This window comes from Maniola jurtina, chromosome 1, assembly GCF_905333055.1.
Source record: "Maniola jurtina chromosome 1, ilManJurt1.1, whole genome shotgun sequence".
NCBI lineage: Eukaryota > Metazoa > Arthropoda > Insecta > Lepidoptera > Nymphalidae > Maniola > Maniola jurtina.
The window spans coordinates 2,385,774-2,411,741 of NC_060029.1; the positions used below are offsets into that span (position 1 = coordinate 2,385,774).

Here is a 25,968-nt window from a genome sequence, read left to right on the forward strand (position 1 = left end):
TCGTATTATTTTAGCGCTTCCGGCCTGAGCGATGGCCGGATATTGGATCGTCGCGTCGTCGGCGCGTAAATTAAAAATTCCGTAACAGACTTTGTTATGTTTTGGAGTTTATTTTGTGCACTTCGTTTCACTTGGAATAAAACAACGGATACTTTCTCGGGAAAACTGCTTTACCTTGTATTTACTGCACAACTTTATGGAGATTAACTGCAGTTTTTCTTAATGAATCGTTTAGATGCTTACTAATGTTTTTTGTACCTTGAAAGGTTAGGATCCTAAATAAAAGAGCTGTTTCAAAATTCTTATACCCTGTGCTAAACAGTGAAATTCATTCCGTAATTTAACCTGATCCTTATTTTGTAGAGTATTATTATCAAATACTTATCATCCATGTAATACAGATTAATCCAGGAGATTATAATATATAAGAAATTGTGTTTGTTTGTGAGTTTGCCCTTCAGTTAGGCGGCAACGACCAAGCGGATCGACGCAATTTTTTGCATGGATACAGTTAAAGATCTGGTGAATGACAAAAGTTACTTTTTCCGGAAAATCAAGGATTTCTCATGGGATATTTAAAACGAAGTTATGGGCATCATCTAGCAACCATAAAAAATGTAAAGCATAGAATGATAGATAGAATATCATGTTACACACATTCAAGCAGAGAATTCACGCAAAATATTTTACAATATTATAAATAGAATGTATGAATTCCTCTCCGCCATATGTACTCTACAAATGCTTTTACGACAGAAGCGGTTGCACTCGGATCTTGGCTCTTGGCAGTGCATCGTTATCCACGGTTGTTGGCGAACGCAATATTTCTATGTCAGCCGCATTAGTACCGAGTATTTATAGCTCGATTGCAAATCCGTGGTAGCCCGACGAGGCATCTGTAACCCCAAGTCCGCTCCTAGCCTAATGTGCGGACGATCGCCATTGATATGGTAAAAGCGAATGGGAAAATGATACTCGTGCATATTATGTATGAAATTGTATCGAAATATAATATTATTTGATATCGAAAATGGTGTCCTGTTAAATCCATACTCCTTACTAATATTGTACTAGCTAATGCCCGCGACTTCGTTCGCGTGGATGTAGGTTTTTAAAACTCCCGTGGGAACTATTTGATTTTCTGGGATAAAAAGTAGCTTATGTGCTAATCCAGGGTATAATCTATCTCCATTCTTAATTTCAGCCTAATCCGTTCTGTAGTTTTTGCGTGAAGGAGTAACAAACATACACACACACACACACACACACACACAAACTTTCTCCTTTATAATATTAGTGTGATGCGAAAGTGTGTCTGTCTGTATTCTATAAGTAATATTCTTTTTATTGGTGATAATAAATCGCATTGTTTTCACCTGACTACGGCAAAGCGAAAAGAAAGGATTATGATTTTTTTTCAATTCAATTAGTTTAAACTAGCTTTATTGGTGAAGGAAAACAGCGTGAGGAAACCTGCATTCAATTTGAACATTTTCCATTTTCCATAATGTTCTCAAATGTGTGTGAAGTTGTAAAATGCACGCGGTCATGGTGGACTGTGTCTGCCAATCTGCACTTGGCTGGTAAAGTGGACCATGGCCTTAGGCGTTCAGTATGCTGGAAAAGACCCGTACTCAATTATAGTGGATCGGCGCGGCGACGATGAGTTGAGATGAAGAATAATTAATTTCATTACGAGAAAATCTGTTAATAACAAGCGTTGACTTGCAATTTAATTTGACATAAAACGTGAAGATTTCATTACAAGTTTCCAAATTATAATAGTACGAAAATTATATAAATTAAAATCAAATTATAGTCAAGTTTAGAAAACTATTCAAGGCATTGAATAAAGGAATTATCAGTAACCAATTTGTATTTTTGCTCCGCTTAAAAATGCTACATTTTTAAACCGCCTTTGAAGGGGTTCCTTGCAACTTGAGCGAAACTAAAGCGAAATAAAATTATCAGATTTTATCGTTTAATCACCACACATTTTAACATTCAGCGAGAAAATAGAAACTATGGAGCACCACCGAAGAGAAAAAGGACGTTATGAGTAACCAGTTTGTATTTTTCTTCGCTTTGCCTTTGACGAGTCTCTAGCAGTTTCAGTGGAACTTAAGCGAAATAAAATTATGAGATATCTATATCAGATTTTATCCAGCGCTATTATCCTTTATCCTTTGGCAGTATCTTGAGCGGGGACGGAAAATGCCTCAGCTCTTAACTATAAACCGTTCTGTAAAGATGTCTTGGGCTCCATTAGACGGGTCGCATCTAGCTTTGTCTGCACGCCTTTGTTCGCCGCCAATTAGTCCTGAGTTAGAACACCCCACCGCACCTTATAGTCGAGGAGTTAGTGGTAGAAAAAAGTGGTGACTTTACTTTTTTACTTTTATTATAGTATGGTACTATGTTTAACACATTTTTTTTAAAGAATATTAGCCACGCTAATCATGACTAATATTCCCCTTTCCCCTCCAATTAAGCGTAAAGCTTGTGCCAGGAGTGGGTACGACAATAGTATAACGGGTGGGGTTTGAACCGCCGATCTGTCGGAAGTCAGTCCGCTCCTCAGCCGTTGAGCTATCGAGGCTCTAAATGTCTGAATGACCTATCAACGCACAGCTCAAACTACTGGACGGATCGAGCTCAAAATTTGGTATGCCGATATCTATGACGTAAGCCATCAGCTAGAATTTTTTTTTGAATTTTGAATTTTTTTTTGAAAATTTTTTGAAAAGAAACTTGTGTAGTCCACGCAGATGAAGTCGCGGGCATAAGTTAGTTATAGTGATACAATTTTAACCAATCTGTGATGGACATAAATTATGTATAACATTTTAACTTTTTTACGAAAAAGGACGCGTTTGCCTACTTCTCTTTGTTTTTTTTTTGCCATGGCTTAATATCCTTTTTGGATTTTTCATTTGTATAGAATATTATGAGTTAATTTCTATGATTTCTAGCGATCTGTGATATGCAATCTATTAAAAAAATACTTTCACTGCGCCATTGTAATGATGAAAAGATGACTTTTTCCCGTTGAAAAAAAAAAGTAAATATCTTCATTTAGGACAACATAATTAACCACCATCTCCCGACCTATCGCTTCTACTAGTACTCCTATTATTGCTTAATAGATTATGGCTTACCAGTACCCCGTTTAGACCTCCCCTTTGTCTTGAGCTTCGAAACTTGTGAATATATAAACGCCTTTGAACACTTGGATCACTACGGCGTAACCGTTAAGACTATTGTATTATTCAAGCATCCATTCATCAATATACATACATACAAACATACATGCATAAATACAAACACATACATAATCTATTTTTCATTACCCGACTTCAAAGGTAAACAAGACGTAGTTTCTCGCTGAAATGCGTAAGAGACGCACTACAATGCGGCCCATACGACCTTGTTATACAAGCTTGACAAGTGAAAAATCTGTAGTTCGCGACAGGTTGACATGGCGAAATGACCAACTTATCAAAGAAAAAAGTATATTCAAGAATCACACTCAATTTAATACTTTCCCATTCATACAGGAACATCCTAAGCTATGAATACACATCTTATGTAATATTTCTTCTTCCTTTCACCCAACCTCATCTGAATGATCAAAGCTCTCCCGGAATTCCCCAAAAACACCGCTTATAATTAATTGGGCGTGTGATTACTTTATTTCGAGCCACACGCGTGTGTATTCGTCTTTATTTTCAGCTGTGCCTTTTCTGTAAAGGTGGGTTCACACCGGCGTCGTTATCTTCTTGTGTGAGAAGAGTTTGCACGTTTAAAGACTATATCTGTTTGTGTGCGGAATCGTAGGTCCCAACCGGATACCCATCTGAAACAATTTTAATTCAATCAGATTTACTAAAAAGAAGTAAAAGATACACAGAGAGACGTTATGAATTTGCAATAATATGTTATAATGTTATATTGTTTTCCGACTAATTTGAAGAATGGTATTATAATATTAATATCATATTTGAATAATTGTATCACAATGATTGTATAATAATAATTAATTCTCATTCCTCCACAATCATGCTGCTAACTTCTTCTAGGGGCCGATCAGAGTTAGACCCGGGTTAGATCAGTTTTAATGTTTATTCTTGGACTTATGCTTACGCAGCGCAACACTTTCCTACATTCAATATCTTATTTCTGATAAAAATTCTCACAAAATAATACTTACAGATGCGAGAATAATGTGACGACACTATAGATTACAAAAAAGGACGTAATACACATTAGTTCTACACAAAACGCAACGTATCACGCCGCCAGTGTGAGTTGCCCTTTAGCATTTATTTTCAGCTGCGGCTTCCCTTTTACCTCAGTGAAGATCATTTTTCACTCGCACCCCGGTCGGAAGGAATAGGTGTGTATTTGTTTGGACTGACGGCTCAAAATATAAATCAGACTGTTTAGCTTAGGGATGCACGGCACCTTTGTTTCGCATCGATAGATCAGCCTGGATCGCAATTTATTGATCTGATATTAATGGATCGCAATTGACTGTTTGCTTTAAATGTAGGTTAGAAAACTAGCTGTCGGTATACCTGTGTACTCTTGTCTAGGATTGAAGTCGTTTGAAAGCGTTAGCCGATTATACTTTTAGGGCGGTTACGCACTCATCCGATCCGAGTCCCTGAAAATACGTTCCGAAGTAGTCATAGAACTATTTGAATGGTAGCTTACGCACTAGATCCGACTTCCTGTCCGTCATCCGTGAGAATATCTCGGATGTGCCTCGGATTCAAATCGGACATATTATGACGTAGATGTGTCAAAGATGTCCACTGAATAGCTTGAATTGGATCAGAGAACAGATTAGTAGGTAAGCAATATCCGATTTCGGTTTTTATATCCGTATTTTCAGATTCAAATGCGTAACCTGTCTTAGCTCTGTAGCTTTTTCTAAGATGAAACTACGTAAACAAATAAGTGCTTTGAGATTTTGTCACTAACCGCAAGAAGTTTATCGATAACTTTTCGAACACTGTGCACTGTAGCCATCTCAAAATATCAGAGCACTCTATGAAACTATATAGGTATCGTTATAGGAATGTATCGCATCATTAATCCCTAACTTAAGGGTACCATGTACGAACATAACTCCCATATTTACTGTTATAATGGTGGCGTTGGTAATGCCTCGTGTGAAGAGCCTGCAGCGACGGTGATTAGGGAACAAATTGTTCTTTAACTGCGGCCTCGCGTCGAATGCCTCATTTGCGCTCATTCCACATGCTTGTGACAACTTGCGTCATGCTAAGAACGTACAAGATGCGCCGTTATGAACTATTTCTACCGTCTTAAGATGTTTAAGTACTTCATCACTTGAAAGTTCCATTGACCTCTTCTGCTTAGAATATTATTTGAAACTAGCCGACGCCCGCGACTTCGTCCGCGTAAATTTAGGTTTTTCGAAATCCCGTGGGAACTCTTTGGTTTTCCGAGATAAAAAATAGCCTATGTGCTAATCCAGGATATTATCTATCTCCATTCCGAATTTCAGCCAAATCTGTCCAGTGCTTTTTGCGTGAAGGAGTAACAAACATACACACACACACACATACACACATACACACAAACTTCGCCTTTATAATATTAGTGTGAAGTGCGATAGTGTGAAGTGTGATAAACTTTTGAATCACCAAATGCATATACCACTGATTCGGGATGTCTTTCTTACCGAAAAGAACCAGCAAGAAACTCGGCAGATGCTCTTTTCAAGGATTCAAATCAAATCAAATTTCTTTATTGGGAATATGGTGCAGAAGTAAGAATATAGGCTACTTTTATGCTATATATAAAATCCTTTATATCCTATATGGGAAAATTAAAAAGTTCACACGGGATTTTTAAGAAACATAAATGCACGGGGACGAAATCGTGGCCACAAGAGCTAGTCAATCATAAAAACTTGTATCAAAATCATGATAACTTACTCTTCCATTTAATTTTATAGTGACAATTATTCATATACAAATCGTGTACCTGCTTGCTGTATTTGTGTTTGCGTAAAATTAGTAGCATGTTAGTCGACAAAGCGTTTCAGTGTTATTTGCCTAATTAGAATGGAAATTCTAAGAAGATCTCTCTGAATGCAGTGCAGTGAAAACTACACCTCACTTAGACCTGTCCGCCGTCCTTTGTGATGCAAACAGCTGTTTGCGCTAATAGGAACTGGCTCACATGGACTTAGAGAGAAAAATTTATAACACCCCCGACAAGTAAATTAAAGTCGGTTCATTAGTTTAGGAGCTACGATGCCACAGACAGATACACACGTCAAACTTATAACACCCCTCTTTTTGGGTCGGGGGTTAAAAATAGATACTTATGTATTTTTATAAAATATATACTTAGTATGGGAGGAAACCCAATCACTAATAATAATAGTTATAATACGCGACAGGTTGAGATGGCAATTGGGGTATGAGGCGGGGAGACGGCCCGCCTACCCACACGTCATCGGGTTAACGCGGGGGCTATGCGATACGATCAGCTGTGATACGATGGTAATAATAATAATATCAAGCATCAACAGCTGAATTCATCACGTAAAACTTTACAAGAGCACCTTTTATGGCGTCCCATTCACAAAAGCATAAATCCCATTTATGAGTCGCGTTATAAATATAGCGGGACATGTCCTAGCCGAGTATAATTTACGAGTCCGGCACGTTCGGACATGTCCTGGCCTTTTTGTCCCATTTCAGCGGCTCGGGCGTACACGGACACGCCTGTGGTTAAAAGGCTTTTAATACGATATGAGGAAGGTTATGGCTGGTGTACAGGTTAAGCCACGCTCACAAACGTTAGATTTTTGAGCCTTTATAACCGAAATCTTTTAGTCTTGGGCCTCTTTTCAATGTAAATTATCTTTTAGTCTTGGGACTCTTTAAAATATGATTCGGGTATTTTTTTAAAGAATATTAGCCACGCGTTGATAAAATTATGCCTAATATTCTCCTTACCCCTCCAACTAAGTGTAAAGCTTGTGATAGGAGTAAGTACGACAATAGTGCAACAAGCGGGTTTTGAATCGACCTTCCAGATTATTTAGTCACTATGCACGTGTCACGTGTACGCAATTGGTGTGAATCGGCCTTTAACAGTAAATAGTATGTCGTGTTAACAGATAGGTGTTAACTTTTTATAACAAAATCGACACGCACCAGCGATAGTTATGTTAAGTAGGTAAACTTTTTAGTCACTACGAATATAATCACCGGCACACTCGATATGTCACGTCGAGAATCCTTTTACGGAACCCCATTCATAACGAATTCTGTTTATGAGTTGCGTAATGCGTTATTTAAACCCACACGCAGCAGTTTCTCAACCAAGCACAATCAGTGCGACAACACTTTCTCGCGGTTTTTTCATCGAAAAAATGTTGCAAATATTATTAAATCTAATAAACAAATTTCATATCTTAGTTACAGATTGTAATTATTATCAGAAAAGATTAGATACGCATAAACATATTATAATATCAGAGCAGATCTTGAATCTATTTAAACACTATCCCAAAGCCTTAGTCTAGACTCTAGGTCAAAGAATTCTTATAGATTTGTGTCCGTCAAAATAGACTTATAAAACTGTATCTATTTAAACTCTAGATTTGTGCTCCTCGGATCGATTTTTTTTTCGTTTTTCTCACCTATTTTTTAAAAACTTTTTATTTTATACAACTGGTAGGACACTATACCTACTTTAACGATTCAAATCACTTGTAAAAGTTTGTTTTATTAAAAAGATCTTTCTATTTCTATTTCCAGCACTTAATTTACATTTAATTAATACAGCCGCGCTTATGTCGTTCAAACTTAACTTCTTATTTTAATAACCCTTCCTTTTGGCTTTGCCGCAGTCGGGAAAAAATAGTAAATTTTGAAACCTGAATCTACACAGCTATTTTATGATTATCCAGCCATTATGAGTAGTTGCCTAATAATTTACGAAAATACCAAGCGTGGCTTAGCCAAAGCGCCGTCCATAAACCTAGCTCATATAGTATTAAAAGCCTAAAACCACAGGCATGCGCCAACGGGGGAACAGAACAAAAAGGCGAGCGCACGTCCGCACTGACTCTCGTAAATTATACGCAGACTCGCGCTTGGACATGTTCCGCTATATATTTACTCGCCGAATACATTTCTGCGCTAACAGGGCGACATTCTGATGACAGAACTGTTATTCAACACGAGTGAGTCGATGGCAGAAAAAAAATTCATTACCTTGGTGCCAAAAGATAAAATAAGCCAAGATTGGTTGAATAGTGACGAAGTTTTGACTGAAGTCATCAAATTGACTGCCATCATCATCATCAGCCTGTGGACGTCCACTGCTGGACATAAGCCTTCCCTATAGAGCGCCACCGCACCCGGTCCTCAGCCTTCCTCATCCAGCCACTTCCCGCCAGCCGCTTTATATCGTCGGTCCATCGTGCTGGAGGGCGTCCCACACTACGCTTGCAACGCGGTCTCCACTCAAGGACTTTCCGGCTCCAACGGCCATCGCCTCTCAACAGGCATGGCCTGCCCACTGCCACAATGACTATACAAAAATAATAATTGTAAAGTAATAATATAAATTAATAAAAATAATAATAAAAACGTTGTATAATATTTAAGTTTAATATATGATTTTTTTTTGTGCAATAATGAAAGTATAAAACTAGGTACAAATACTCCCCAATTAAAGAACAACAGTACGTAATAATGCACTTAGCAGTATTTCACCCAGTTTTATAGGAACAATGGATAGCTTTGGTAGCTAAAATTACTGTTTGCGATCCCAAACAATATAGTTGAGGACGATCCCGAGGGAATCTATTGTTGTCTCGTAACCCGCATCCAATTGAATTAGGAGAAAAATAAAACTTGTAAAGAAAACTACGAAACCTACAGCTCTGCTTTAAAAGCGTACTGTAAGGTTATTTTTAAAAATTAATTTGAGTTGTCAAAAATAATATAAAATTATTAATTTATCTAATGCAGGTAGTTTGATAAAATCGATATTTGGCTCATTCGATGTCATACAATCTGTTGCTAGGCGGCCAACAAGATTGAACTTGCATAAATACGGGTGTTTCGAAGGTTTTAGTTTAGTCTCCTCCTGAGATTCGGAGCGATATCGCATATTTTCGGTATTTGGATTGTGAACTGAATAATTAGATGTTGTGATAGCAATCACGCTCTAATTAAATTATTTATTTTGGCATTAGTTTGTTTAGATTAAAACTCTCGGATAACCTCTACACATTTAACTTGTGTTTTTTGTGTTGGTTATGGGAGGACATTCCAATAATTCGATAAAAATATTTAAATAATACCTGCTTTTCTGAGTGACGCCAATAGTACGTTATAGTCTTGGATGAATAAATACTCGTTATAGTAAACGAATTTACTTTACAAATATGCTTAGTCTATGTAAGGATGAATGTTAGATACAAGTTGTTTCAGGCGAGCTAAAAGCGTAATTTTGAGGTTTTTTTTGAGTGACTTTTTGAGTGACTCTGGGACACATAATTTATGAAATTTTATCAGTATACGAGTACGCTTTTTATATATAATACTTTCTCTAGTCTTTTGGAAAGATACGCAACCATGAATTTAAGAAGTAATAATGTTCATTATAGGTACTAGTACATAAAAACTCTTTGTACGTAACTCACATACGAAATCTGGCAGAAACTGTCTTGACTTAATTTTGCTTACAGCGAACAAAAAAACAGTTTAATAGTTCTTAAACATTGCACTGTAAAACTTACCTTATAAGGATGACTCCGTAAGATCATCCTGTAAAAATATATTCGTTAAAGCTACAGATATCATTTTCTTTTCCAACGTTTTCAACGGACACCAACTTTTTAAGCATCGGTCTTAACGGTTTCAGAGAAACGTTGACAGAATAGAAAAATAAATATTTCATTGCCAAGCAAAGGCAAAGACAAACACTAGTATCTTTGCACTCCTGACCGCTTTTGTTTGATAACAGCTGCAAAAGTTTCATCAGGAGAAGAAATAAAATGAATACAATGCGAAAAGTCGTAACGATTTAAAACGCTCAAAGTTTTTATCTCTTCGCCGGTTTATTTTGAGTTTTTATTTATCTTTGTTTAGTGTTTTATTTATTTTTGTTTAGTTTAATTTATTTCGTCCCCGCTCCGATCCTTCGTCGTAAAAGCTCGTTTCTCTTGAATCTTTTTACGTGCACAGCTTCGTCTTTGTAATTTCCTGCCACTTCAACATAGGATTTTAGTGAAAGCAGGTTGATATCAGTTTTTCGTTATAGATGTTTTAGAATCTAGATCAAAATACTGACTTGTTTTTATGAAAACTTTATTATTGAATCCTTAGACTGCATCATTACTTTCATTTTTTTTATTCCATCACTGTTTTTAACAACAACTTTGCGTTCATTTATCGTAATATTATTGCAGGTGTTTATGTTTGTTTTCATGTTATCATGTATGTCAAAAAGATCCTGATTCATGAAAAAAGTGTTTGGATCACAAGTATAATTTTATCATCACGTGGACTACCCTTTCACCCTCTTTTCAATTGAATTTTCAAAAACTTTTAGCGGATATCTACGTGGTTATAACTGTCTGTATGCCTTTCAGCCCAATCGACCCAGTAGTCGGAGCTGTACGTTGATAGATCAGTCAGTCAGTCAGCTTTTCCTTTTACACTGTTTTATTCGTCACCTCTTCAAATGCTTCATTCATATACACACTTTTCTTATAAATTATTTTTATAAACTCCTCGTGAGCTAATATAATAAACCCGTTCAGTGCTCATGTATCACCTGTATTGGCAAAGCCCAGGTGTAACAGCTCTGAGCCTGACAAATCTAAACGGATTTCATGAAACTATTCTTTGAAATGGAGCGCGAAATGTAAACGTTGAGTTCCCAACTCTTTATTAGAATAAAATTTACTGTTATCTAGGAATGTCGTTTAAAATTGTTTTATAAAATATAGGAATGGCATATTATAAGGAAATAGAGCGGTAGTGACCTAGTGATTAGCCTCCTTTTCGGACAGCTCGGGGTTCGATCCCAGCTACGCAGTAACACAGTACGTAATTTAACAATTTTTTTCAAAACATTAAAGTTTAAGTCTTCAGAAAACTTGTGATTTTCCACATAGGGGAATTTTCATGTGCAGAGACGATTATATATAAACACCTACATAACAAGCTATTTATATGGACTCACTTTCTTGTTACAGAAGACTGATGCAGGCACTTCGCGGAAGTACAAAAATACTCCTTTTACGTCAATGGTAAGTTTAGAATAACAATCTTTTTTCTTTTTAAAGAATATTAGCCATGCTAATCATGACTAATCCTCCCCTTTCCCCTCCAATTAAGCGTAAAGCTTGTGCCAGGAGTGGATACGACAATAGTGCAACGGGTTGGGTTTAATCTGCCGACCTTTCGAGGTTCACTCCGCTCTTCAACCGTTGAACTATCGAGGCTCGTTATTTTTACTTGGAATATAGGTAGGTACCTATTGCCAAATTGCCTATGGCAGTATATCAAGTGCAGTGATAGCCTAATTGTTAAGTCGTCGGCTACCTATTTAGGAAGTCGGGGGTTCGATCCCGGGCACGCAGCTCAAACTTTTCGAAGTTAAATGCATAGTAAGCAGAGGTCTCCCTTTCAGAATGAGAAGGTCAGGCAAGAAAGATCGTTTGGCCATAGTCCACGACGTTGGCCAGGTGTGGATTGGCAGACTGCGCACATCTTTAAGAACATTATGGATAATTCTCAGGTTTGCAGGTTTCCTCACGATGTTTTCCTGCTTAAACCAAGTTTTCATATTTAATTACTTAAAACAAATGACTAAACGACGAGGCCGAAGGCTATCACCGACCGAATAAGGCCATTGGGTTAGGTCCACAATACATGAAATTATTTTCTCGAATTTTGCATAACCAGATAGATGTCGACCCATAAAGAAAATCAGTTCCTTTGGAAGATCAGTTTCCTGATATTAAATATTTGGCCCATCACAGACTCGTTTTACGACGCCCCTGAAGAAGGGCTGGCTCATAAAGTAGATTCGTCAATAACGTGCCATCTGCCCGCGGACCATCCCCAGCCATCTCTCAAGGCAAATTACAGGATCTACCGTTATATCACCGTTTAGCCATCGTACAGTGGAGTAAGCCGGTAGCAATAAAAATGCGTCACCTCCTTTTGTAGTGACCACTAAGCGGGATTTAATTTATGGACTCAATGTATTAATAGTTACAATGTGTTTGATTACTTAGATAGATAGATAGATAGAAACTCTTTATTGCACACAAAAACACATATAAGGATAACAACACAGTAAGAAGAAAACAGAAAAAAAAAACAATTGTGTGCAAGGGCGGCCTTATTGCTGGGAGCAATCTCTACCAGGCAACCTTTGCTGAAAGGAGAAGTTCTAGGAAGGAGGTTGGATAGTACCAAGTCGCAAGGAATTTTTTTTTTTTTTACTTTTACTTAGGTAGAGTGAACTCATGAGATAATAACTTAAATCGGCTACTTCATTTTCGCAGTTACAAATCCGGGTAAAGATCCCGTCAGGTAAAAAGAGCTCTGGACGACAGTAGAGATGGTGTATTTGCGACGCTTGGGTAGGTAAGTTCTTACCTAGGACGCATAGGTTTACCAACTGATGAACCAATAGCGCAGAGCCGCAAACATTCCCCTGTTGCGCTTCACTTTCTACCACCAAATAGATCGATAAATTCCACCGTGCAGGGTCAAAATTAAACTTGTTTTTACTTTTTTTTACAAAAGAGCAGGCGTGTCACTTGATGTTAAGTGACTACCGCCGTCCATGAAGATTTGCAGCATCAGAAGAAGCGCCACTTCTAATCGCGCTACTTGGCCGCGTGTACACCTATTGCCTGCGTTGCTCTACTGCCTTATTGCTACACTGTGGCTTTAAGTACAAAAGCAGGGGACACTTTTCATAAAGGAGACCGACGCATTCCGTCTAATAAAATTTCGTCTTTATGGCTTTCGGAAAACCAATCGGAACGTCTCCCTGAAATCGGACCAACTAATTGTTTGACAAGATTCCATCAGTAGGGCTACCAGTTTTCAGTTATGTGAATAAAAACACCGAGGAGGAATCTCTAGCAGGTATAGATACTATATAAAAAAAACTTGCTTAAAAAAATACGAAATAAAATGTAGATTTTATTTGATTCATTTAATTAAGTTAACCAATCTTTAACTGAAACAGGTCTTTTTGACTGTTCTTATATTAAAAATCCGTCAAAAGTTTATTGAAAAATCAGCCCTTAGGGCTGAGATAGATAATAATTATTTTATCGAATCTAGATATTTTCCAATGGGAATAACACAATTTTATTTTGCCTTACTACCTAAAAAAACTAGAAGATTTAACGGGATTTTGCTTTTGACGACATACCCTAAAAAGGCTTGAAAAGCAAAATCAAGAAATATCAATGAGATAATTGTGTAGTAAAATTGGATAGAAAAGAAATGATATAACCATAAGATTCAATGAATTAAGTACTTACTCGAAAGAGTCGACTGGTCTAGGACTATGAAATGCTATAGTTGGCAACCCTAATTCGGAAGATGGAACGCGAAAACTTTTTGTATTCCCTAAAATTTGTCAATTACTACGAAGGGACTTTGCCATTTCGAAACAGTCTAAAGTGGAATACGTAAATTAAAACAGCTCCCTTTGTTTCTATATCAAACGGCCGAAACTTCTGGAATCTTGTTCGTCTCATTATTGTTTGAGTTTTTCCAGTTCCAGCGGAATGGCTACGCCCTTTTCGCTGGGTGATTTCTTTTATTAATTCCGCTCTGTCTTCGGTCACGCACCTCGGAGGTGGGCGAACGACTCGGACCCTCCCTTGGGGGAGAGGCGATGTACGTATCACGTCCCCTTGCCAGCGTTCCGGACCACTAGGTCTGGACAGTGCAATATAAATAGATATAGTCTTTATTTGTCCACTTTAAGTGCCCTATCTGACTAGGATAACGAGGAGGGCGATGTCCGCTTGGTTGCGCAACCAAGTGGGCACCAGGTGAGGTACCCTCTATAGAGCTGAATACGTTTTATTGGTAGCGCGACCTACTACGTAGTCGTGCCACCACTGGTATAATAATCCTAAATAAACTCTCACTGTATTTTTTGACATCCAGCGAATGTGATAAGATAAGTCTTGAAAGAAATGCTAAAATAGTTTCTATCTTATCGTATCATTCAAATTCAGAAAGCGCTATTTTCACCCTTAGACGTGTAACTTGTTGATGGGCCGCGAATAATAAACTGTAAAACAAAAGGAATAAAAGGAAGCCCGGAATAATATTTACGTCTCGTCTGACCCTCGGCCGGCGGAAACCGAGCTTCGGGCTCGAATTTTCGAGTTTTTCCGGATTTTTCCGGCCAAACTTTGGGGTTTCCTTCTTGACTTGCTAACACGAGTTTTGGGACCTCCAAGCCTAAGTTCACGGCGGCTTCCCGTTGTCTCTTCTTTGAATTTATTATAATGTTTTACCGAGAAGATTAGGGTTTATACGCATAGGAAAAAAATTGTTCAATTGGATGAATTAATTTTTATACTTTATTTAAAGTACCTACTAGTATTTTATAGCGGGGTAGATATAGTATTAATTTCTCAGAGTTTTCAAATGTTTTCTAAATATCAAGTTTGACTCACACTGGCGCATAATAGCAACATAGTTGTAATTCACCACGCTACGTTCAGTCAACTTATATCGTACATTTTCTATCATCAGAAGCAACTTACAAACTCCCAACATTTTGTTAGGTAGTTTAGTCTCTTGTATGCGATAGTATACCTAATGGCCTAGCCTATACACTTGAACCATGCATAACGAGTGATGAACCAAATCCTATCAACACCTAATCATGTTTCAGTTATACTTGATTCCACTGCAATTTTGATCTCCCATGCGACTATGCCCTAACGAGTGAGAGAGTGTACTGATCCCTGAGTTCGTTCGTGTATTGTGTTTCTTGTACAAACACCGTTCACACAAAGCGCTCTAACATCGTGTGCTGAGCAACATAATCCTGTGTTTTTCCGCTTAGTATTAATATTATTCGGCTCACGCGATTATGTAATAACGTTCACGTGTGCGTATTACATTATTAATCTAAAATTAATATCTGTGTTATCTATCCGATCCGTTATTCGTATTATGCTGCGTCCACACTCGGGCGATGGACGCTAACAAAGAGTTTCGTTCGCAATCATTGGTCTAATTAAGATAGCGAACATAAACGAAGCTGTTTTCTTTTAGATTTATTGTAGGTATTAGATATAATACCAATGATTTCGTCCGCGCGGATTTAGATTTCTAAGAATCACGTGGGAACTGTTTGATTTTTTGGAATAAAAGTAGCCTATACCTATGTCCGGGATCTCTGCACCAAATAAAAGCTGAGACGCACCAAACGCCTATGCAGCACGTAAGCGTAGACGTAGCGCGTACCATGACGTAATGTATGGAACTGTATGAGACATGGCATACCGCTTGCGTGACGTGAACGTTCGCGTAGACGTAATGCGTGTATAGATTCACGCGTATCGCTACGCGCGTGGTCACGTGTACGTGCTTGGTATGAATCGGCTCTACATGATAACCGCGACTTCGTCCACGTGATTTAGGTATTTTAAAAATCCTGTAGGAACTATCTTTCATTGTCTGGGATTAAAAGTATCCTATGTCCCAATCCGGTATGCAAGCTGTATACAGTCGTGTTACATGGTTTCGCGTGTCGCCTTCGCGCTTCGCGGTCGCCTACCGTACAGTCTATCTTTAAACTTTCAGCCTATAAAGCTCCTATTCGTTTTCAATACCATTTTTGAAAAGAAGCTATTTACATGACGACAAACGCAAACGACTGATGTATGACAATTTTCCCAGACATGAAATTTCTTCGTTTGCATATTTGCCTTCGTTGGCTCAGTGTGTACGTACCATAATACAAATTACAATAAAACAACATTTGTTTTATAATCAAAATATCTATTACTTATATAATATTATTCTGCTTTTAAATTGTTGTTTAGCTAATAATTGGTTTGTTTCAGAATAATGTTCAGCAACATGTATGAGAACAATTTCAAATTAAATTTACGAAACTCCCATGTAACTGTGAGCCCTAGTTTTAAGTTTTTAATAGACGTTGCCAGAACTGGTCTGATATCAGAACTAGTCCTGGAATTAGCCGACAACAATGGACGAGGCGTACACACAACTGTTGTAAAGCATTCTTATAATCTCTACAGACGCACCAACTCAATTCCAACTCTATAGAGTTGGACCTCCAGTAGTTTGACTATATTTTTAACCCACGATCCAAAAAGAGGGGTGTTATAAGTTTGACGTGTGTATCTGTGTATCTTTGTATCTGTCTGTGGCATCGTAGCTCCTAAACTAATGCACCGATTTTAATTTAGTTTTTTTGTTTGAAAGGCGGCTTGATCAAGAGTGTTCTTAGCTATAATCCAAGAAAATAGGTTCAGCCGTTTTAAAGTTATCAGCTCTTTTCTAGTTACTGTAACCTTCACTTGTCGGGGGGTGTTATAAATTTTTAATTTACACTTGTTCATAGTAGACTCAAAAAGGCTTCTTTTTCACACTGATTTGATTCGCTTTTCCTCTGTATCAATGTAAATTGATCCTTAATGTTTGTTAATCCATCCGCGCGCGTCCTTCTCGGTCCCATATCCGTAAATTGGCTAGACGCTCTGTATAATGAATGAATGATTTATTTTATTCAATAAAATTCAGGTATAATAGATTGAATTAATGGAGATGAGCCTTCAAATACATTTTACCAAGACTGGTGTTGGATTATTAAGTTATATTAAAGTCTAATAGATTAGAGTGCAATTGTTCCGATGGACTAATTCAGTGATCATTGATAAATCACCCTAACTTAGACACCGATTTTATATTCTAGGATGCATTGTGAAACAGATTCGCAGATTTTACAAACACCGACTAAGCTATTTTTATAAAATTGTTTACCAAACTCAACCAGACTCAATAATTGTTGTTTGTAAGATTTAAACGTGTTAGCAGCCTTGTCGGCGCGTCTGTAGAAGCCTAAACAACCACTGAAAAGCATTCTTAACTCCGCGTGTTTGTTTCGGCGCTCTCAAAGGCCTCGCCTCCCCCACTCCACCCTTACATGCCTCACGTTAAAGAACCTCGCTTTTTAGTTCCATGTTAGATGCTATCTTGGAAAGGTGTTGAGACGTGTAATTTGCGACTTTATGTAAGGTTTGGAACGAACCAACAATTTGAAACCCCAAAGTAGTTTTATTTTCTTAAACAAATTATAGTAGCGGTCGGCTACCCGCGACAAAATCGAAATAATTTATTAAGTATTTCGATGCAGTGTTATGCATTTATTTTGCGGATTTTTTCTGATCTCAGCAAACGGCAGTGTTATTTTAAATAGATCGGTCACAAGACCTTTTGCGACTCAGAATCATCCAATAGAATGTCAAAGGCACAAGTCAAAGAAACTACGGTTTAGGGGACTAAACCCTTCTGCTGTTACACGCGCATTTACTAAGTTCTTCCACCCGACATACCACCGGAGAGTCCTTGAACCATCCCCAAGGAAGTATTATTTGACATTAATTCAACGGAGCTAGTACAAAGCTGGTATACGTTGCGGACTTTTTTTCTGATCTCAGTAAATGCCAGTGTTATTTTCAGTGGATCGGTTATAAGACCATTCGCATCTTAGAGTCAGCCAGTAGAAAGTCAAAGGCAAACTACAACTAACGAGATTAGGCCCTTATACGCGTATTTACTCAGTTCTTCCAGCCGACTTACCACCGGAGAGTCCTTGAAGCATCCCCAAAGAAGTATTATTTGATATTAATTCATCGGAGCTAGTATAAAGGTGGTATAGAGGTGTCGCAGGGCGCAGCCTAACGAGTCGTACTCTAACGTGCTGAATACACACTTCAGGCGTTGCTACTGCCACGTCATCAACGCCTTCATTATAACGGGGTACTTGTGATATTTTTCAAGCCTTAGGTGTTTCGTATTTGAAGTCCTTATGAAACAAGTAATTTAAAAAAAAAATTAAAATCCAACTGAGGTTTGCACGTCTCATGTCTGTCAAATTATGTTTATAAATTGAACAAATAAATAATTGAAGATTTTTTCAATATTGAAAATATTGCCATACTAATGCTATATTAATTTTTTTCTTTATGACCATTGTCATTCGGAATAATGTAAGAGAATGTCACGATTCCTCATACATCCAAATTTTTCAGGCATGCCACCGCATTTTCCTAAGAAATGCTACAACACAAAGACATTGAAAAACAATAATGACTATTTGCTTCAGCTAAAAGGCTGCTTAAAGTTTTATACAACAAACAATACGAGTAATCCGAGAGCAGTAAACAGTAGTTGCAAGTGGGGGGCGAATAGAGGGGGGTTGGAGTCTTGTTTGAGAATTTAAGTGTGTTCTTTGGAAGACAATATTTTTCGTAAGACAATGGAAATGTAGTGTGGCAGAGCGCTGAGCAAATACAGACATTTGCAGCGACAAGCGTAAGTGGGTATTCATGGAGACGTCATTTGTCTCTTTTGTTTTGTCTTGTCTTGTCTTGAATTATTGAACACTATAAAGGAAGTTTTGATCTTCAAGCGTCGTCTAAGAGCGATTACGCAGTCATCCGATCCGAGTCAGTGAAAATACGTATAAAAAAACTCGGACCGAACTCGGATATTGCTTACGCACTAATCCAATCTCTGATCCAAATCTGGGCGGCTTGGATATCTACGTCATTATATCCGATTTGTATCCGAGGCACATCCGAGATCGCGGATGACGGAGAAAACTCGGATGACGGAAGTCGAAGCTAGTGCGTAAGCTACCATACAATTAATAGTTCTATGACTACTTCGGAACATACTTTCACGGATTCAGACCGGATGCAGTGCGTAATCGGCCTTACTCAGAGTATTCCTAAATCGTAGATGAAGTGATTACGTAGCCGAACCAGAGTGACTACTTATCGACATAGCTCAATGAGTTGCGAAGCTGAAGTGGCAATATGGACACATAGATCGAAAAACTGATAGGCATTTTGGTCTCAAGATCCTTGAATGGCGACTCCGTACTATTAAATGCAGGGTTAGTACTAAATGGACGGACGGTATCAAGCGACATCAGCCGCAAAAGACCGTGTTCTGTGGGGATCCTTGCATTAGCTTTTCGTCCATTTGTGGACTTCTATTCGACGACGACCATATTTTCTGAAGAGGAATACCCTAATTTAGGTATCTTTTAAACGGAATTTAAACGAAATTAATGGCACGGAATTAGTTTCACGCCACGACGTGCAATTGATAATGAAATTAATGTCGTGAAAGTGTGCATTACGAAATCAGACGTTTGCACGTGCAATTGATGATGAAATTAATGTAATGAAACTGATTTCGTAACCTAAATTCCGCTTCAGGCAAATTTTTGCACTCACAATTTCGCTACCGAAATAAACACTCCTTTTCGTACAACAGTCGGACGTGAACTATCGATTGGTAACTCTCAAATTGTCCATAAAAATGTCCTCATCCCTTCATTAAGGGCCCTACACTTTCCCCGAATGTCCCCTTGCCACAATAGTCGTAACTAACGTCAAGCGGATCGGCGTTTAAATGAAGCTTAGGATTCTAAGGCGATATCATAGAGCACTCTGAATGTAGAGAAAGAGAAACGGAGAATCTAAATTACACACACTAAATAAAACGGATGAAAACCACTAGGTTACTTTAAATTCCTTTATTCATTATGTATCGTGCACGTGTGATGTATTTTTCCCAAAAATCATTAAAAATCTCAATCGATAAATTTTTGCTGATCATTCTCAAATTAGTTTTACTATCTACAGAAATCAATCGAGTTTCAAAAGGCTGGGTTTCTAAACTAATATGACAAATACTGTATATTAACAGAACAAAAAGTTGTTTAACAAAATAAAATTCTTAAAGCCGATTCACACCAAGCACGTACACATGACACGCGCGTAGTGACGCGCGTGAATCCGTAAACATAATTGCACGCATTACGCCTACGCGAACGTTCACGCCACGCAAGCGGTATCCCATGTCTCATACAGTTCCATACATTGCAGCGCAATGGTACGCGCTACGTCTACGCTTACGCGACGCATACGCGGCCTGTGTGGCCGGAGCTTTAGCAGGATTCCCTTAGCGCATTGAATTTAATAAAACAATCTACATCAATCGTTCCCCAAATTCAAATCTTTTTATAAAAATATCTTGTTCACTCTAAAGTTCACCTTATCTACGTCTAGGGCTCTAGGGAGCATACATCTGTCAAAGTATTGCTCCCTACTTGTAACTCCGTGACCCTTCTGCGCGCCTGGTAGTTAACTCGCGCGGTAATATATTTTGACTGAGTGCAAAATAAAGAGTGTTGTGGCAACAACAGCTAGGACATTGTTTTATATAAAGGAAATAATCAGAGCTTCAATAGCTCAACGGTTGAGGAGCGGACTGAATTCCGAAAGGTCGGCGGTTCAAGCCTCACCCGTTGCACTATTGTTGTAAACGTAGTGGAAATGGGCGGTCCACGAAGTCCACGAAGATCCCCAACATAAATTAAAAAAAAAAAGTTTTTAAATTTTTTCCAAAAAATATTGTCATTGTGAAATCGGAAAACTGGCAAGGCTCTTCAATAACAAGCCATTCTTCCAGAAGTTCACTTCGTCAATATCATCAAAATAAGTTGCAATCTCACACAGTATAAAAATCATACAGTTATTTAATATTCTAATAAGTTCTGGACGTTGCTTTGGGTTTGGACTAGATGCATTAATATCTAATCTAATAAAATTAATGTAAACCTCCACAGTATCCTGTAAATTTTTTAAGAAAACTTGCAACAGAATTACGAGCCGAACTTCCCATTGCGTGACTTAACGATACGGTCGGTAAACAACTGCATTACTTCCTGATTGGTATCCAGTAAAATATCCAAAATACATTTAAAGTATTATTTGTATCATTGATATTAAAAACCCCTAGATAGCATACTCTAGGTAGCTTTATCTTGTACAGTTACAATAACTTATGAGAATACGTTTCTTAAACAAGAAATCATAACATTAATTGTAAAATTCTGACTTTTATTATTATTAGTTAAGGTGACGATTTGTCAGAATCAAATTTTGCATCTCATTGTATCTATAAGAAAATCAAGACGCTTTTAAGGAGCATGAGACGGGTATGCCCACGAAATTCTTTAATTTGGTTTTTCGCAATTTGTAAACTAATACGACAACGTAGGCTTATGGCATTGTAATTGCGCCAATCAATTAAACTAAACACTTTCAAGTAAAGATTTTTTTGTAATCCTGTGAAGATGATACTGCCACTTGTCGGAATTAGAATGCCATAAGCCTACTTTGTCGTATTAGTTTATAAATTGCGAAAAACCAAATTAATTTTGAATGGCAGACCCGTCTCATGCACCTTAAGAAACTTTCATAGTAGTCAAAATGCGGTTTTGCGGCTGTACCTACTTTAGTTTTCCTCAGTTTATTTAAAAGGTAAACAAAGTAGCCCATAAGCGTCGCTTACGCACTACTCCGAGAAAGTTTCTGCAATTTGTTTACGGCCTTGGAAGTTACATTTGAAAAGAAGTAAAAAATTGTATACTATTGTAAATAGAATACTTGAAAAGAGCAACCGTCGAGTTTCTTGCTGGTTCTTCGCGGTAGGAACGGCATTCCGAACCAGTGGTAGATTATTTTGGCGATTCAAAGCAATTTAAAAGCTTAATTGAATAAAAATATTTTGAATTTTGAATTTTTATATCTTAGGTTATGTGTATGAATGTCGAAATATATACATTAAAGTAAATTGTACATAATAAAATGTAAATATGGGTGTTTGCGCAAACGTCGCCCTCAAGGGAGTTACAGCAAGGGGTCATGTTCGTTCCACGTCATGCGTCCCCTTCCACTGCGGACCCCTGGGTGCGATACGCGCTTTTATTACCTACTATACCTGGCTCTGCACACATTGCGTGATAATGCACCAACATTTACCACACGAATCCAAAAAAAATTGTTTTCATGTCCTTTTATCTAGTCCTAGTTACTGGATACGAAAAATCTTAAAAAATAATTCCAGACGTTTTTGAGAGATGTGGAATTATTTTTGTGCTTTCAAATTTTCACAAATCATCACCCATTCCTATGATGACTGAACATGAAAGTTGGGGTCTTATAAACTTATTATAATATCTATCTCTATCCTTGTCTCTATCAAACTTATTATATTCCCGTAAGAATTAGGTAGTTTGTCAAAAATAGCAATATTATTAACCAACAGAGAAGAATCAATGCCAATTTACAGGTGATTAAAAGCAATACTGGTGCGTACTGTGCATCATTGTTGTAAGAGTGAACTGAAAAATAGCTAACTAAGTCTACATTAAACGCTACCTGCGTTGAATGAACTACGAGTAACATTTTTACAAGTTTTTTCATCTATAAGTTTTAATTTAACATAGATTTCCCCAGATTTCCCCTACGTTTTCGTTTTATATAAAAATTAAATTAAAAATTTAAAAAACCCCCGACACATAAACCTCTAAAAAGTAAAAAAATAATAGGTAAATATGTATGGGCCCTTTAAGAATAGTATAAATAGTAAAGTTTTTATCCAAGCGTTCGTTGCGCCAGGGGACCGCTACCTATGATAAACTATGAAAGTCATCTGTTGTAGAAAGAGTAGTCTTTAGCGGTCCCCCGACGCAACGAACGCTTGGATAAAAACTTTACTATTTATACTATTCTTAAAGGGCCCATACATATTTACCTATTATTTTTTTACTTTTTAGAGGTTTATGTGTCGGGGGTTTTTTAAATTTTTAATTTAATTTTTATTTCACGCTTTTTAAACTTTATTCATAAATTACCGTTTATTTGTGCCATTCTAAAACCCAATTTCTATAATAATATAAATCCAATAAGGTAGCTAATATCTCTTCAAAAGTAACATCAATGTTATGTTAATTATACGTTCCATGAAATATTTTTGACCGAACATCACTAAATCAAGAATTATCTGAATGACTCACATAGTTTAACACGACCAAAACGAAATATCTGTTTCTAACATGTCGTTGCTTTAAAAATGTACCCATTTTACGTAGTCGCATAATAGTTCGCTTTTCAAGATATACCTACGATTAAATTGAAATCGACTTTCACCCGATGAAATAAGGAATAAAGTGGCTTGTATTTCATTTTGTTTGTTATTGCATGTCATTTGACATAACTTTCAAAAACCGGTCAAGTGCGAGTCTGCCTCACACATGAAGAGTTCCGTACAAGTTTTTTTTATGTAATGACAATTCAGTTGTCGGATTTTTCTCTTTACTTGGGCCACAGGAGTAGAGTGCTTGGGCTATAAGATATTGCTACCTGCCTTTCATGATTCTACGTAAACGGGAAGTACCCAATTTATAAGTTTTGATTCTCTTGAAAGATGACACACAGACAGACAACGAAGTGGTGAAGGAAAACACCGTCAGGAAACCTGCACGCTTGAGAGTTGGCCATAATGCTCCCTCAAAGGTGCGTGAGGTGTGCCAATACGTGCTTGGCCAGTGTGGTAGCTTCTCATTCTGAGAGGAGACTTGTGCTCAGTAGTGAGCCGGCGATGGGTTGATCCTGATGATGATGAATTTTAAACGTATTTTGTCAAAGTAAATAAGCTGATGACGTACGGAGCAGAAACGTGGACACTGACAGTTGGCCTCGTCCACAAACTAAAAGTCGCTCAGCGCGCTATGGAGCGAGCTATGTTGGCTCTCAGGGATAAAATCCGGAACGAGGAAATTCGCAGGAGAACAAAAGCGACCGACATAGCTCAAAGGATTAGCAAGCTGAAGTGGCAATGGGCAGGCCATGTCTGTCGCAGAACCGACGGCCGTTGGGGCAGACGTGTTCTGGAGTGGAGACCGCGTACCGGTAAGCGCAGTGTGGGACGACCTCCAGCCCGCTGGACCGATGCCCTGAAGAAGGTGGTGGGGAGCGGGTGGATGAGGAAGGCGGAGGACCGTGTTTGGTGGCGCGCTCTTGGAAAGGCCTATGTCCAGCAGTGGACGCTTACAGGCTGATGGATGGATGGATGGATGAAATAAGCTGAGTTCAAGCAGATAAAATAAAAAGAAGGTGCGCCTAATGCATCATCCAAACCTGCGCGACAAAGCGACTACGATGCGGGAACCTCATCCGCGCGGAGGGTCATCGCCTCCTACGATATTTAATGGTGCCATGCACACCTACGCGACTACAACAGTCGAGGCTACCTACAATATCTTTTTTTTTCTACAGATACCTACTGAACCCTAAAAATAGTTTGACTATGGTTTGGGTTTGGGTTGATTGTTCGTGGCCTTTGGTTGACTGTTGGATATTATAATTGAATTGACGTTTTCTCGTTTAACTGTGATTATAATATTTTATAAATTAGAAACTCCGCGCCTACTATCCAAATTATCGAAGTTTTCCAAAACATTATTTTCAAATAAATAATTATGTATCTAGGCAACGTCCATCTTGACAACTTGACATTTGCCAATTGACATAATATTATGAACCTCTGTTACAATAGTGAAAGATCCCAGGGCCACCAGCCGTCACGTATTTTCTGACGAACGAAATGTGGACGATTGAGTAGTGTTAGTATGTACTAAGAACGCATGCCTACAGACCTGCTAGCTTGCTTAGACGGCCAATTTTCAGGTATCAGGTAATCAAGGTACATAAAAACATTACTTACCTCACGTAAATTCTCCATTTTTTTAATTTTTAGCAGATTTTTTTTAATATTAATAATTAATTGACATAAGTAAACTATAAGAGAGTGAGAGAGAAGTCAATATATCCTAATACATGTCTTACTCAGTCTCATGCGCGTAGATAATGATGCCCTCGCGCTCAAACCCACAGAGGCATTAAAATTGAATTTAGGGGATGATTGGCCCTCTGGATCGGTCTGTCTTCTTGTAAAAGGTTTTAAAATAGTTGTCTGGTGGACATATATAAAAATGGAGCATCAGAATTTACGTGCAGTTAAGTAATTACTTATTTTGGGAGCTTTAAAGCGTCTGCAAAGCAATACGGCCGACGCGGGAAGTGTCTGGGAGTATTGGCGACATATTTTTAAGGATATTGCCTAAAATATACGTAAAAATCAGTTTGGAGAATTTATGTGAGGTAAATAATGGTTTTATATACCTTGATTATCAGATACCTGAAAATTGGCCGTCTAAGCAAGCTAGCACGTAGGCTAGGCATGCTTTCTTAGTACTTACTAACACTCATCAATCGTACATATTTCCTGTGTCAGAAAATACGTAACCTCTGGTGGTCCTGGGATAAAAGTAATAAGAAAACCAGAAAAGAGCTGATAACTTCCAAACGGCTGAACCAATTTTTTTGGATTATAGCTAAGAACACTCTCGATCAAGCCACCTTTCAAACAAAAAAAACTAAATTAAAATCGGTCCATTCGTTTAGGCGCTACGAGGCCACAGACAGATACACAGATACACAGATACACAGATACACACGTCAAACTTATAACACCCCTCTTTTTGGGTCGGGGGTTAAAAATAATACCAACCTATAAAAATTTAAACGCCCACCTCTATCAATCAACCACAGAGTAGGAAACGGTTGGGTTATTTATCGTGTAATGTTGTCTAGGGCCGCGTGTGTATCGCGTGCACGTGTTGATATTACAATAACAATGTTGATATTAGAATAACAGCACGATCAAAGACCTTGTCAGATGCCCTGTCTAAACTTCTGATTAAATTACAATTTGCCGGATAGTG

The 25,968-nt window shown here is 37.9% G+C and overlaps 1 protein-coding gene across 4 annotated transcripts in view; it reads left to right on the forward strand.

Annotated features, from left to right (window-relative positions):
- The window catches only part of LOC123866035 (insulin-like growth factor-binding protein complex acid labile subunit), a 376,912-nt gene that overhangs the window by 189,501 nt on the left and 161,443 nt on the right, over positions 1-25,968 (forward strand). For all 4 annotated transcript variants that reach the window (XM_045907378.1, XM_045907369.1, XM_045907350.1 and 1 more), the window contains one exon: positions 11,267-11,320. In XM_045907378.1, coding sequence (XP_045763334.1) covers positions 11,267-11,320 — 54 coding nt within the window. The remainder of the gene's footprint in view (positions 1-11,266; positions 11,321-25,968) is intronic.